A 12,848-nucleotide genomic window follows, 5' to 3' on the forward strand; every position below is an offset into this window, starting at 1 on the left:
TGCCCCGTGTTTCTACCCTCATGTACATTTTCACATTCACGTGCAGTCAACCTGCTGTGTCCACTGCAACCTGTCATGCATAGCTTTACAGAGGAGCATGTCCACACCAGTGAGTGCCAGGTCTCTGCAGGAAGCTGAGGCTTACTGTCAGTCCGATGGAGATCAGAGCAGAAAATTCAACCTGAGGAAGGCTCTTGATTATGTTGGATGTAATTAAGTAACACAGACCCTCTAACAGTTGAGCATGTTATGTCTGTTGTGTATTAAAGCCCGTCTTGAGATGATTAGTCTTTATGCTGTGTGCGTACGTCTTAATAACCAGTAATGCAAACACACTAATAGGATCTATGCCGCTGAGTAAATCCATAAAAATAGAACAGGCATTTGAGGAAGTCGACACATCTCTTCAGTCCATCTAAGTCTGCCATTTGTTTCCTGGAGGCTGATGGGTTCATAGTTGTCAAGGTAAAGGGTTTTTTTTAATGATTTTTTTTGTCTTGCATATTGAATCACTACACTTTGGTGTGCAGCAGTTAAGATGAAGTTTGAGTTTTCTTTTTACAGTGAGAATGATTTACATAAGCTTTTATATTTGTTCAGTATTAGAAAATAATATATTTAATTTTATATGGATTTTATTTGAGCAACAACCTTAAACAAGTAGATTAAGAATTGGAACAAAAGTGAGTAATGTTACTTATTTACATTAAAAAATGAGAATTTCATCTTAAATATATTATGTTTGTGATTTGTGCTTTTGTAATTCTTAGTAATAATTGTTATAAATTGTGGCATTGCACTGTTTTGTAATAATTAATCCTTGTTATGTAATGTGACACTTCAACCTCAGGAAGATTAGTTACGGCAAAGACTTTCCTGTTTTTTCTGCTTGACACTGATGTGTTAATTCATGCTAAGGAAGGAATATATTTCCCACAGAGATAATCACATGCTCTTAATGTTTTTTAATACCCTCCTCAATGAAAGACTTGAGGAATGGCGCCACCTTTTGGTATGATGAGTGCCAAAGAGACATTTTATGGGTGACAGAATATTCAAAGCATGTCTGTCTGTGTTGTTTTGTATCATCTGGTGAAAGAATGAGAATGTTGAATAAACTGTGTAGTTCTTACAGCACCGACGGCAGGATGAGGACACTTCTAGTACAGATTCTGTGCATTATTGACGTCCTGGTCTGTGCTGCTGAGACGATTCCACTGACTGAGGACAGGCTGAAAAGTAAATATACAGTCGCAGCAGTTACACATTATTTCATTAATTTGGATCTCCTTTAGCTTTGGCCTAGGCCATCGCTATTCTTCCTGCAGTCCACACTCATCACAATTGTCTTTACATTGCAATACACCAGTGTTTCTCAAAAAGTGGGGTGGGCGCAATGGCTTGCCAGGGGGGGCATGGGATCATTCCTAGGTGTTTATTTTTTCTTCATCTTTGTTACCAAAATGTGTTTGTTGTTCTAAAAAAAAAAAGTACCTTATTGTCATAGTTGTAAGATAATTACACATTTCCTATTTTTATTTTGAAAAATAATGTCTCAGGGAGCAGTCTTGTTGAGTTCATTTGTATTGTTCAATCAAAAATCTACGTTATTTTTAATTTGCACAACAAATTATTCAAGGAAAAGCAAAAAGTATTCTTACAATATTGATGTTTCTTTCCATAAAAGTAATAATTGCACCACAGGTACAATGTTGTTGGGGTTGAGTGGGGCTTGGAGATTTTTCGTGCTCCAAAGGGGGGCCCGACAGAAAAAGATTGAGAACCACTGCAATACACAAACCATCAAAAACACCCACACACAAAAGCAAATAAAACACCACAAACAACAACCAAAAAACATTCATTACAAATGTACTTTTTGTTGCTAAAATCAGTACTGAACTATGCTATGGAACAGTTATATTCAAATCACATCTCAGTCTACCTCACTTAGTCAGTTTAAGTTTAGGCTTAGGACATATCTGATTCAACAAATTTATATATTCCTCATACACACACTCTCCCACCTTTACACACACTTACACATACTCTTTTTCTTTTATTCTCTGCTTATATTTTTGTTGTACTTGTATATTATTGTTTTATTACTGTTGTCTTTCTTTAAGCTAATGCTGTAATGAGGTGAGATTAATTTTATAACCCTCATGGGGTTTTCTGATCTCACCTGGACAATTTGTTTCTTTGTTTGTCCTAATGTTTGATTTGTTGTTCTGCAAAAATAAAATAAATAAATGAAATAACTGAACTTAACCGCAGTTTGCTTTGACTTCATGTGCGCAGAGCTGTCTGAAACAGGAGAGAAGTATGTCGATGAGGAGATCAAAAGAGCTTTACTCGGAGTAAAGCAGGTGAAAGAAGTGATGGAGAAAAAAGAAGAGAGGCACAGGCATCTCATGGATGCCCTGAAACACAGCAGCGACAAAAAAGAGGTAAAAACGGAGAGACCACATGCGTTGACGGCTCTATTATACATAGCATTATGTTTGCAGCACTGTCACTAATATAAAAAAAACCCCATGAACTCATCCTATCATTTATTATCATAACTTTACATAGAATATACACAGTTTCATGCCCGTCTTTGTGCTTTATTCTGAATGCCACCACAGATTTTCCGCCTCATAAGAAGAAAACCACACAAAGCCTCCCAGAGAAACCTCGAAGCAGACAGTGAATTATGAATGTGGGAGTCAGGCTGGTTTGGGGGTTATATTACAGTCAGGATAAATTAACTGTGTGTAGATGAATCTGTTCTTATGTTATTTTGGAATTTCTCAAAAAGCGGGTCTGAATGCCAGGGCCTTAAGCTGCATGTTACCCTCACTGGTTTATTAGGAGGCAATGAATCCGTGACAGAATTTGCTTTTTTCTCTTTTGGGGTTTTCTTCAGGGGGCATTGAAGCTGGTCATGGAAACAGAGCAGAAATTTGAGGAGGCTGAACTGCAGTGTCAAGATTTAACCAAACCCCACTTTGAAGAATGTCGACCTTGTCTTGAAGACACCTGTAAGGCTTTCTATACGTCCACATGCCGCCGCGGCTTCGCTTCTTTCTCATTCAAGGTTTGATCCAAGAGTAGCAAATATGACTCAGACCTGTAAAAGTGTTTTTTTTTTTTTTTACATTTTTTAATTTGTTTGTTTATTTGATGAGGGCAGTGCATATTAACCCTTTCATGCATAGGTCACTCCAGTGGACAGTTCTTCTCCAGCTGTTCTCTTGTATATTCATGGGTTTTGTTGTTTTAGTTCCATATCAGCCAACACAGTGGACACTTATGCACCATCCCATACACTGATATTCATACCATTACTGTAACTTTGCTGTTCTTGATAAACCTGATCTGCACTAACATGTTTGAGTGTAAATCAATTGTTATTTGTTAGACAAGAAGGTTTTTTTTTTGCATATTATCTCCATGAAGTGAGTAATTACTACCATTAGAATATGTTAAAATGTGAGAAGACATCAGGTTAGCAGCATTAAAAATGTTTTTATTTCATTGTTTTCATATCACTTTCGGATATTGGGTTTTAAACACGTTTCTTTACTTCAGAAATTAAATGCATGGATATTTTTGTAACTCCATAGGAAAAAAAAACTCGATCGCATTGTTTTTTGCCTAGGAGGAATAAAAACACTGAAGAAAAAAATCTTGACTAAGGTTCTCACAATTCATGCATGAAAGGGTTAATGAACACTCAGTACAAATAAAAGCATTACTTTGTGTAAATATGGAGGATTTAGCTGGAAGCTGTTTTCCATCCATAGTCTTCAACATTTAAAAACAGACTAAACATACAAACAAGACAATACAGTGTATACGACACATTACTATATAAAAGTGTACAGTCATACAATACATTATTAATACAATAAATACAATATAAAACTTTAATGAATTTTGCTAAGTTATACTTTTTCCCACCAAGGTTATGATCGTTAACGAAAACTAACAAAATGACGAAAACTAGAATTGGAAAAACATTTTTGAAATAAATAAAAACTATAATTAAAAGAAAAAAATGATAACCAACTGAAACTGTATTGTGTGCTTACAAAACTAATTAAAACGTATAAAAATTATGGCTAAAATTCCCTTTGTTTTCATTTTTGTCCGTGTCCGACTGATATGAAATTGATTTATTTCACTCCATCAATTTTAGCTAGTGGCACCATACGGTACTTCATGGTCCGTCACTTGGTTTAGAGTCAGAAACATGGAGACTAAAGCAGCAGAGTCCTGTCTGGGATTTATGTGAGTACAACGGTGAAGAAGAGAGAAGATATGAAAAAACTAAAACTAATACTAGAACTAAACTAAAACTAAGCATTTAGAAAAAAACAAAAACTAACAAAAACTAGCAAACCTGCTCTAAAAACTAATTAAAACTAACTGAATTAGAGAAAAAAAGTCAAAACTAAATAAAACTGAACTAGAATGAAAAATCCAAAACTATTATAACCTTGCCTCCCACTCCTTTTCGAATGTGCAAATGAAGTCACGTATATGTATAAGTTTTGTTTTTGTTTTTTTGTTTTCTTCCATGACTTCTTACTACCTGTTTTATTCTAAGGACTAAGTAAGATTACTTTGTCTTGCTGCATATTTGACATAAACTAAACTTAAAAAAAAAAAAAAAAAGAATTTTGTCCCTTTTTCAGGTGGAGGAGTTTTTCAGGAAAATGGCTGCCCAGTTGGAAGGTACAGAGCAGGTCTACAATCAAAATGAAGACCCTGATCAAACCGTATCAACCCCGAACCACATCCCAGAGGGAAAACCTGATCTGGAGTTGGAGGCAGACGCTTTGTTCCGGCAGCTTCTGTCCAACGTCAGCCTTTGGTACAATCAGAGCTTTGGTCTGGTTAAGAAGATGCAGCAGGTACTGGGACACTCCTTCTTAGAAGCCTTCACCATAGACCTGCCCCCGAGGCCACTGCCAGCCACGCAGAGCTACTCCAGTCCAAGTTTCTTCAGGACTGTGAGTCTGGACCACATCCTCGATTCAGTGTATGATTTTGGGAGAAATGTCCTGGAGGAGTTCAGCTCCACAGTAGCTGAAGTGTTTGAGGAGATACAGGAAGCTGAGGAGTTCCAGCCACTGATCAGAGGTAATGGATGCAAAGGCATGGTCAAGTTTATTTATATAGCACATTTGAAGGAGGGATATTTAGCTTTTTTTTTTTTTTTTAATTGAATTATGCATTTTAAAACATTTCCCTGTGGTCTACATAAACTGTAAATGCTCTGCTTGGGTCTGAATTCTTCATTAATTCAACTCCACAGGTCCATCTTCAATCCTATTTCTGAGTAACGACACCAGAAAGGTCGTTTTGAGCACTGGCCCTTTAAATGTAAATGCCCCACCCCCTCCAGATTATTGACCATGCTGCTCTGTCCTGTTCAGCCACTTATATTCGTTAATACAACCAATAACTGAACATTTTAGGTAATTAACTCAAAGTTTGGACATATTTTCAGTTTTTACTACAACCGCTGCTGCTGACAAACAATTACGTCGTACTCGGAGAAATGTTCATCAGAAGTCTTGACCTAATATGTGCAAATGTCGTGATGTAACTAGTTATAGATGTAACAAATTAAGCAGGAATTAAAACAGTTTGTAGAAATCCATTCGATTTTTGCCAAAATGAATATTAAGGTAACTTTGCAGCACCTGGAGGGTTGAAATTCAAACTTTTGGAACTATTAAGGTCCCCAAATACACAAATAAATGTACCAAAGGCTAATAAAAGTGGGTGTAGCAAAATATGACCCCATTTAAACAACGCAAAGTGCCCACAGTGCAGTACAAATCTGCAGATTCAAATGCAAGATACATTAAAACTAGTAAAATAGGAATAAATACAAGATATACTAAAACAGATAAAGACGGATACACAGTAATAGGATAAATAGCATTTAAAACACAACCACAAGATAAAAAAAGAAAAAAGTCACACACTTGTATTAAAAGCCAGTGCAAATAGGTACGTCTTTTAAAGAGATTTAAAGTGCTCAATGGACTGTGCACATGTGATATGATGGGGCAGAGCAAAGTGTTACATTTGTTTGCATTTGCTTTATTTGTTGCATGAAATACAGACTTAGAGTTTCCAACTGTGTGTATCTGTTAATCTGCAGGATCCGCTTCTTCTTTGGGACGGTCTCAGAACAGATATCTGTGCAGAAGACTTCGCAGACAAGTGTCAGACTGTTGGCAGCTTCAAAACTTGTGCAAGGATTGTGAGGATTATCTGTTAAAAGGTAAATATTCTCCTTCATGCGCTCAGAGCTTTATGCATCGTGTGTATGTGGATGTGATCATGTGTATCATATATAGAAGTATATGTATATGTACTTACAGAGTGTCCCAGAGTCCAGCAGCTGCACTCTGAGAGGGAGGAGATGTACATGCTGCTGAACGCCTCCCGTCAGCAGCATGACGACCGGCTACAGTTGGTCCAGAAACACACGGCGGACACGCAGAGGTGGCTCAGTAACATGTATGGGAAATACGGATGGGTCAGCCGGCTGTCTAACAACACAGTGGACACACACGCAGTCTTCAGCGTAATCACTGTATGGGCACACTAATGCTACTTCTTTTCAGCTGCCTACTGGTGTATGAGTGAGTTTGTGAATGAGTGAATGTGAGGAATTGTAAAGCACTTTGGGCAACGTGAAGGTGCTTAAAATGTGCTGTATATGTTCAGTCCATTTACCATTTCTTTTCATTTTACTTTTTTTTTTTTTTCCAACTATATTTATTGAACATTTTCAATGAACACAACAGACATTATATCAATTCGTAACAGTCAATGCACAATCAAGAATGACATATCTGACTGTCAACACCCATCCCTTCCCACCCACCCAACCCACAGGCCAAAAAATAAATAAATAAATAAATAAATAAATAAATAAATAAATAAAAAAGAAGGAAAAACATAAAAGAAAATCAAAAACAGAAACCATAAATAATGATAAATGAACTCAAATCGTAAAAGTAAAAAGAAAAAAAAAAAAAAAAAAAAAGGTAGTATAGTACACAGAAATAAGAGAAGAAAGGAAAAGACTACACATAATTTCTCATTCCCTCCTTTCCTCTCCTTTCCCCTCTTTCTCAATGACGTTTAATCATCTATATTCTGAGGAAAATTTAAAGAATTGAAATACCGTAAAAATAGATCCCAAGTGGTATGAAATTATTTATTTGAGCCTCTAAGAGAGGATCTCAACTTTTCAACCTTAAGATTGTAAAGCACCTCACGTACCCACCGGACATATGAAGGGGGATGGGAAACCTTCCAATTAAGAAGAATCAACCTTCGGGCTAAGAGTGTGGTAAATGCTATAGCCCGCTTCAGCGCTTTCAGTAGATTTGAAGCAGGAGAGACACCAAAAATTGCAGAGATGGGATTGGGAGCAACAAAAAAAACATATGCTTCAGTTAGTGTGTTAAATATTTCTGCCCAAAATGGTCCCGAGTTAGGACATGCCCAGAACATATGTGAATGATCGGCAGGAGAAAGATGGCATCGGCCACATTCGTCACTTACAGAGGGATAAATCTTGGCTAATTTTCATTTTACTTTTTAGCTTTTATTACCTCTCCCCCTGAAAGAAAGACAAGGTGTATTGTTATTTTGGTTTGGTTTGTTTGTTTCTTTGTTTGTTAACACTCTAGCAGCAAAACTATTGGTTGAATTCATACCAAATTGGGTTTATAATTGGCCAGTGACCCAGAATAGATGCCATTATATTTTGGGAAAATTAGGTCAAAGTTCAAATTTTTTACATCTTTTTTTCCACTCATTTACTTACAATGGGCGGAATTTCAAATATAATATAAAAACATACACATGTCAGAGTGTGAACCCTGAACCCTAAACCCTTGCTCCCAGTAGGGCCAGGCTGTGCCTTGCATAAGTTCAGTCCATTTACCATAACACATTTTCAGTGTAAATATGCCAAATATGCTAAAGGCAAAACACCCAAGAGTAGTGAAGAGAAGAAGGTGAAGCACCCTGGGGAAGGGAAAGAGAAAAGGTGGCCCTGCAGATGAATGGGAGGAAGTGATTGGCCCTTCACTGAATGCTATTCCAGCTACTCAGCTTCCTTTGGCCAGAACAGTCCTTCAAAGGTACAGATCACTGCCATTAGAAGACAGCAAAACCATAGCAAAAGAAATATCTCTAGAAGTTGAGGCAATATGTCCCAACAAAGGCCCACCATAACTGTGTTCTAGCTGTGTGTGATGTGATCAGCCTCTGGAAAGACTGTCATAACCCTGGCTGATCAAAAACCTTGCCATTTTTTGTTTATTTACTTAATATGATTTCATGGCAAACAGGAATGAAAAAACAAACCAGTCCAAACTTTGGATTTTTGAACCTGCTGAATTCGGCAGCCTTGCAAGTCAAATTTTCAAATGCCCAGTGGCCCACCTAAACAAAAACAAATTTAGCTAAAATTTTGCACTAAATGAAAAAAAAGTTAGACTAGGGACAAGTAAAAAGCAAACACTTTGTAAAAAAATGGGGGGTTTGATGCACCCTACTGTACAGTACATTTTACCACACACTGAAATTCAACCTCTACTTTTACCCATCTCTACAACATGCAGGAACACACCACACACTGCAAACTAGGAGCAGCGGGCTTGCCATAGCAGGCGCCCGGGGAGCAAATGGGAGGTTAAGTGCTTTGCTCAAGGGCACATCAGCCAACAACTTTTTTTGCCCGTCCGTGAAATCAAACCGGCAACCCTTCGGTCACAAGCCAACTCTCCAGCTCTCTAGGCCAAGGCTGCCCCGGCTGATAACATTTAATATGATTTCATTTTCCAGGTGGTTCCACAGCAGCAGCTCAAGAACAACAAACCTAGAAGTGGAAGCAGTGTGGTTGTAACTGTACTGGACTCTTCCCCGTTTACTGTGACCGTTCCAGCAGAGCTCAGTGAGGATGACCCGGCTTTCATCCAGTATGTGGCCCAGGAGGCACTGACGCACCATAAGGGACTGATGCAAGGTACTGATCCACAGCTTAGAGTGTTATTGTTTAGTTTCCAGCATTACCCCTGAACTCACAAATTAGATTTCAGTTTACACCATGACTAATCCCTTACATTAACAAAATTAAATCTAATGCTCAGACACACAATGCAAATGGGATTACATGCTGTAATACACGCTGATGAAAAAACAAAATGAGACACTAAATAAATAGTGTCTTTCATTTTCAGCTTTGCATTGACAAGATGTGTGGATTTATACAGAAGCTACTCATGGGAATTATACAAGGTTAACTGTTTTTTATTCTTTCTTCTTTTTGCAGGAATGAAGTAATGTGAATCTCAGCATGGACACACCACTGAATACTTCCTGGAGTATTCTGAAATAATTATTAAACTTACCTCTCTCAGTCTCAGTCTCAGATATGACCACATCAGGACTGACACAAAGAAACTTTAAAATATCCAAGCAACTTATGTAGTTGGTCTACACCTACTTTTCGAACCACTGTAGATCACTTAAATAACTGTTACACTTAAATCACTGATTCACTTTATATCACTACTACACTTTATAAGACTGTTTCACTTTATATCACTCCCTGAAATGTGTAAATACAACCAGAAGTCTTTATTTACAGCAGGGGTGTCCAAACTTTTTTTAAAGAGGGCCAGATCTGATAATGTGGAGATTGACAGGGGCCAGTGGTCCCTTCGGACGTTTTTTAAACAGTAAAAATTACATATAAAAGCGATAATTTTAAAAACAACTTTATTTTCATTGTCAATATATCATTTTTTTTAAATGGCAATGTAACCAAATCTAAGCCACTCAGGTGTGAACAAATAAAAAAAAAAAAACATTTCTGCCTTCCTTTCACATCTGGAGTCAGATAACATAGAACAAACCGTGTGGAGTATCTTAAACGTCCAAGAAGTTGATAAAAATCTTAACCCCACATTCATTTTAAACATGACTTAAATCAGTAATCATTACTCATATATTACTCAGTAATGTAAAGTCTGTAAACGTTTAAGATGAAAACATATGACTCTTACTCTTGTCTTTCACAAAATCATTCAGAAAGTAATATTTGTGTCACATCTACAAGTACATAACAACAGCAATTATAGGCAACTAACCTGGCAACTTGGTAGCCTGCCTTGGTGGTGAATTCACTGAACTCACAGGTTCACATGAAGAGTCACTGTTGTGAGTTTAAAGCAGCTTGAATTTGCTTCACTTTTTCGGAACGCTCACTCCCTGCTAGCTTGTCGTATGCGTTAGCATGTTTTGTCTGCTAGTGTGTCTTTACATTGAATTCCTTAAACAAGACAACAGTCTCTTGACAAATTAGGCAAACACAATCACCTCGATTTTCAGTGAAAAAAGTTTGTAATTCCCATCTCTCCTGGAAGCGGCGGCCCTCACTGTCAACTTCCGTTTTTTTTTTTTATTTACAGGCGCCATGGTTAGAAATCAGCGAAAATGGTTCACGGCAAAGTCACAGAGCCAGATAGAGTTCGAGTGGTGCTGCCACCATGAGGTGAAAGGAGAAACTGCATTTTGAACCTTTTATGATTCATGTACTCAGATCAACAGTCCAAGCGGGCCATAAATAATACATTATAAAACCGAAGCTGTGGGCCGTATAAAATCTGACCGCGGGCCGTGATTGGCCCCCGGGCCGGACTTTGGACATGCCTGATTTACAGTATTGTACAGGAAGCTCTTTTAGAGGTAGTTCTTTAGTTCTTTAGCAAGTGTCTTTTAGAATATATAGAATATATATACTAACCTTAATGTCAACCTGGCTACTAACCCACAGTTGTGTTGTGGTCTGTCTGTTTTTTGTCTTCTTCTGCTGTATGTAAAGCTGCTGAATACTTGAATTTCCCTCGAGATTAATAAAGTATCTATCTATCTATCTATCTATCTATCTATCTATCTATCTATCTATCTATCTATCTATCTATCTATCTATCTATCTATGTAAAACTTGAAAAAGCTACGCATAGACCTTCACATCCTCTCATGCTCATATTTTTTTGATGTGTAAAATAAAATTGTGTAAACTCATTTATTTATTGTGCTCCCTGTTCAGTTCATGGATGTTTTCAGACTATTACTGTGATTATCAAGTTTTTATATCCTCCTGAGACCCAAGAAAGTATACATTTTGGCGTTGTTGGTTTTTTTTTTTTTTTTTAGATTAAATAATTGTCTAGATTGTAAACAGCAATATGCAACACTTTTCTTAGACACATTTTGTAATGGAACGTGCTTTGCAGTGGACAGCGTTTTTTATTTATGTATTTTTTTATTTCAGTAAAAGTGTAAAACTCTTGTCCCCTACAGGGTGCGCAGACAAATGCCCACAAGACAATTGCCCACAACCTTAATGAAAAAAGAGACAAATGCCCACAACTTTATTTCATAATATTTTATTAGCAACAAAAGCAACAAAATTATATACACTGTTAGTAAGGAAATGCAAAAAACAGTACCTGTGATATCCCATCACCTCCATATGTAGACATATTCATAGCTACTGAGGAAAAATGTTACATGTTAAATTAAACAAACACTACAAGTCCCATCGCCTGAGGATTCATATGTAAAATATTCACCTCGACGAGTTATAAACTTAAAGAATATGTTAAAGTCCCATGTAAGAAAAATCTGTATTTGCATTTACATGTTAAATTGAACTGTCCATTGCATTTTTATTTAATGTAGCACATTCCATGAAGCACCCTCACACAGATCAAAGACGCTGTAAGGGATGGTCTGCAGGCAGTCAAGAATGCCACTGAAGATAATCTGTTTAAAATTTTTATATATACAGGGTGGGGAAGCAAAATTTACAATGAACATTTAGTTGTGTTTTCTCAGCAGGCACTTCGTCAATTGTTTTGAAACCAAACATATATTGATGTCATAATCATACCTAACACTATTATCCATACATTTTCACAAACTTTTGCCCATATGAGTAATCAGGAAAGCAAACGTCAAAGAGTGTGTGATTTGCTGAATGCACTCGTCACACCAAAGGAGATTTCAAAAATAGTTGGAGTGTCCATAAAGACTGTTTATAATGGAAAGAAGAGAATGACTATGAGCAAAACTATTACGAGAAAGTCTGGAAGATACTATTAAAGAAGAATGGGAGAAGTTGTCACCCGAATATTTGAGGAACACTTGCGCAAGTTTCAGGAAGCGTGTGAAGGCAGTTATTGAGAAAGAAGGAGGACACATAGAATAAAAACATTTTCTATTATGTACATTTTCTTGCGGCAAATAAATTCTCATGACTTTCAATAAACTAATTGGTCATACACTGTCTTTCAATCCCTGCCTCAAAATATTGTAAATTTTGCTTCCCCACCCTGTATGTATATATATATATATATATATATATATATATATATATATATATGTGTGTGTGTGTGTGTGTGTGTGTGTGTGTGTGTGTGAGTACATGTGGCACCTGAGTATTCATAAAATATTCTCCAGAAAAAGAAATCAAAATTAAACTGTCCTTTTGCATTATTTGAATGTATTCACACATCATAAAGGCTTAATTCAGATCCTGTATCAATAATGTTACAATGACATAACTGTCTGGACTATTGTTGCTTAACAACTGAATACTGATTGCATGTGTAGATATCTGCAGTACATATGGACTTAAAATATCTGCAGTATTTGCATGCTTCATATAGTTCCCCCACTGGAATAATACCATACAACAAACTGTGTGCATTTGTCTCTTTTTTCATTAAGGTTGTGGGCATTTGTCATGT

At 36.8% G+C, this 12,848-nt stretch overlaps 1 protein-coding gene across 5 annotated transcripts; it reads left to right on the plus strand.

The window, feature by feature from the left end:
• Positions 1-343: 343 nt before the first annotated feature.
• LOC115411167 (clusterin-like protein 1) lies at positions 344-11,118 on the plus strand. Of its 5 annotated transcripts, none has more exons than XM_030123143.1 (10): positions 344-465; positions 1,136-1,239; positions 2,302-2,450; positions 2,912-3,082; positions 4,686-5,133; positions 6,167-6,289; positions 6,390-6,610; positions 8,875-9,055; positions 9,362-9,438; positions 11,023-11,118. In XM_030123143.1, the coding sequence occupies exons 2-9, from the start codon at positions 1,149-1,151 to the stop codon at positions 9,370-9,372; spliced, it is 1,395 nt and encodes a 464-aa protein (XP_029979003.1). In that variant the 5' UTR covers positions 344-465; positions 1,136-1,148; the 3' UTR covers positions 9,373-9,438; positions 11,023-11,118. The 5 variants fall into 5 exon arrangements, with proteins under 5 accessions (XP_029979003.1, XP_029979002.1, XP_029979001.1 ...); XM_030123142.1 differs by having other exon boundaries at positions 353-465; positions 1,127-1,239; XM_030123141.1 differs by having other exon boundaries at positions 358-465; positions 1,100-1,239.
• The last annotated feature ends 1,730 nt before the right edge of the window (positions 11,119-12,848 follow it).

This window comes from Sphaeramia orbicularis, chromosome 20 (genome assembly GCF_902148855.1).
Source record: "Sphaeramia orbicularis chromosome 20, fSphaOr1.1, whole genome shotgun sequence".
Lineage (NCBI taxonomy): Eukaryota > Metazoa > Chordata > Actinopteri > Kurtiformes > Apogonidae > Sphaeramia > Sphaeramia orbicularis.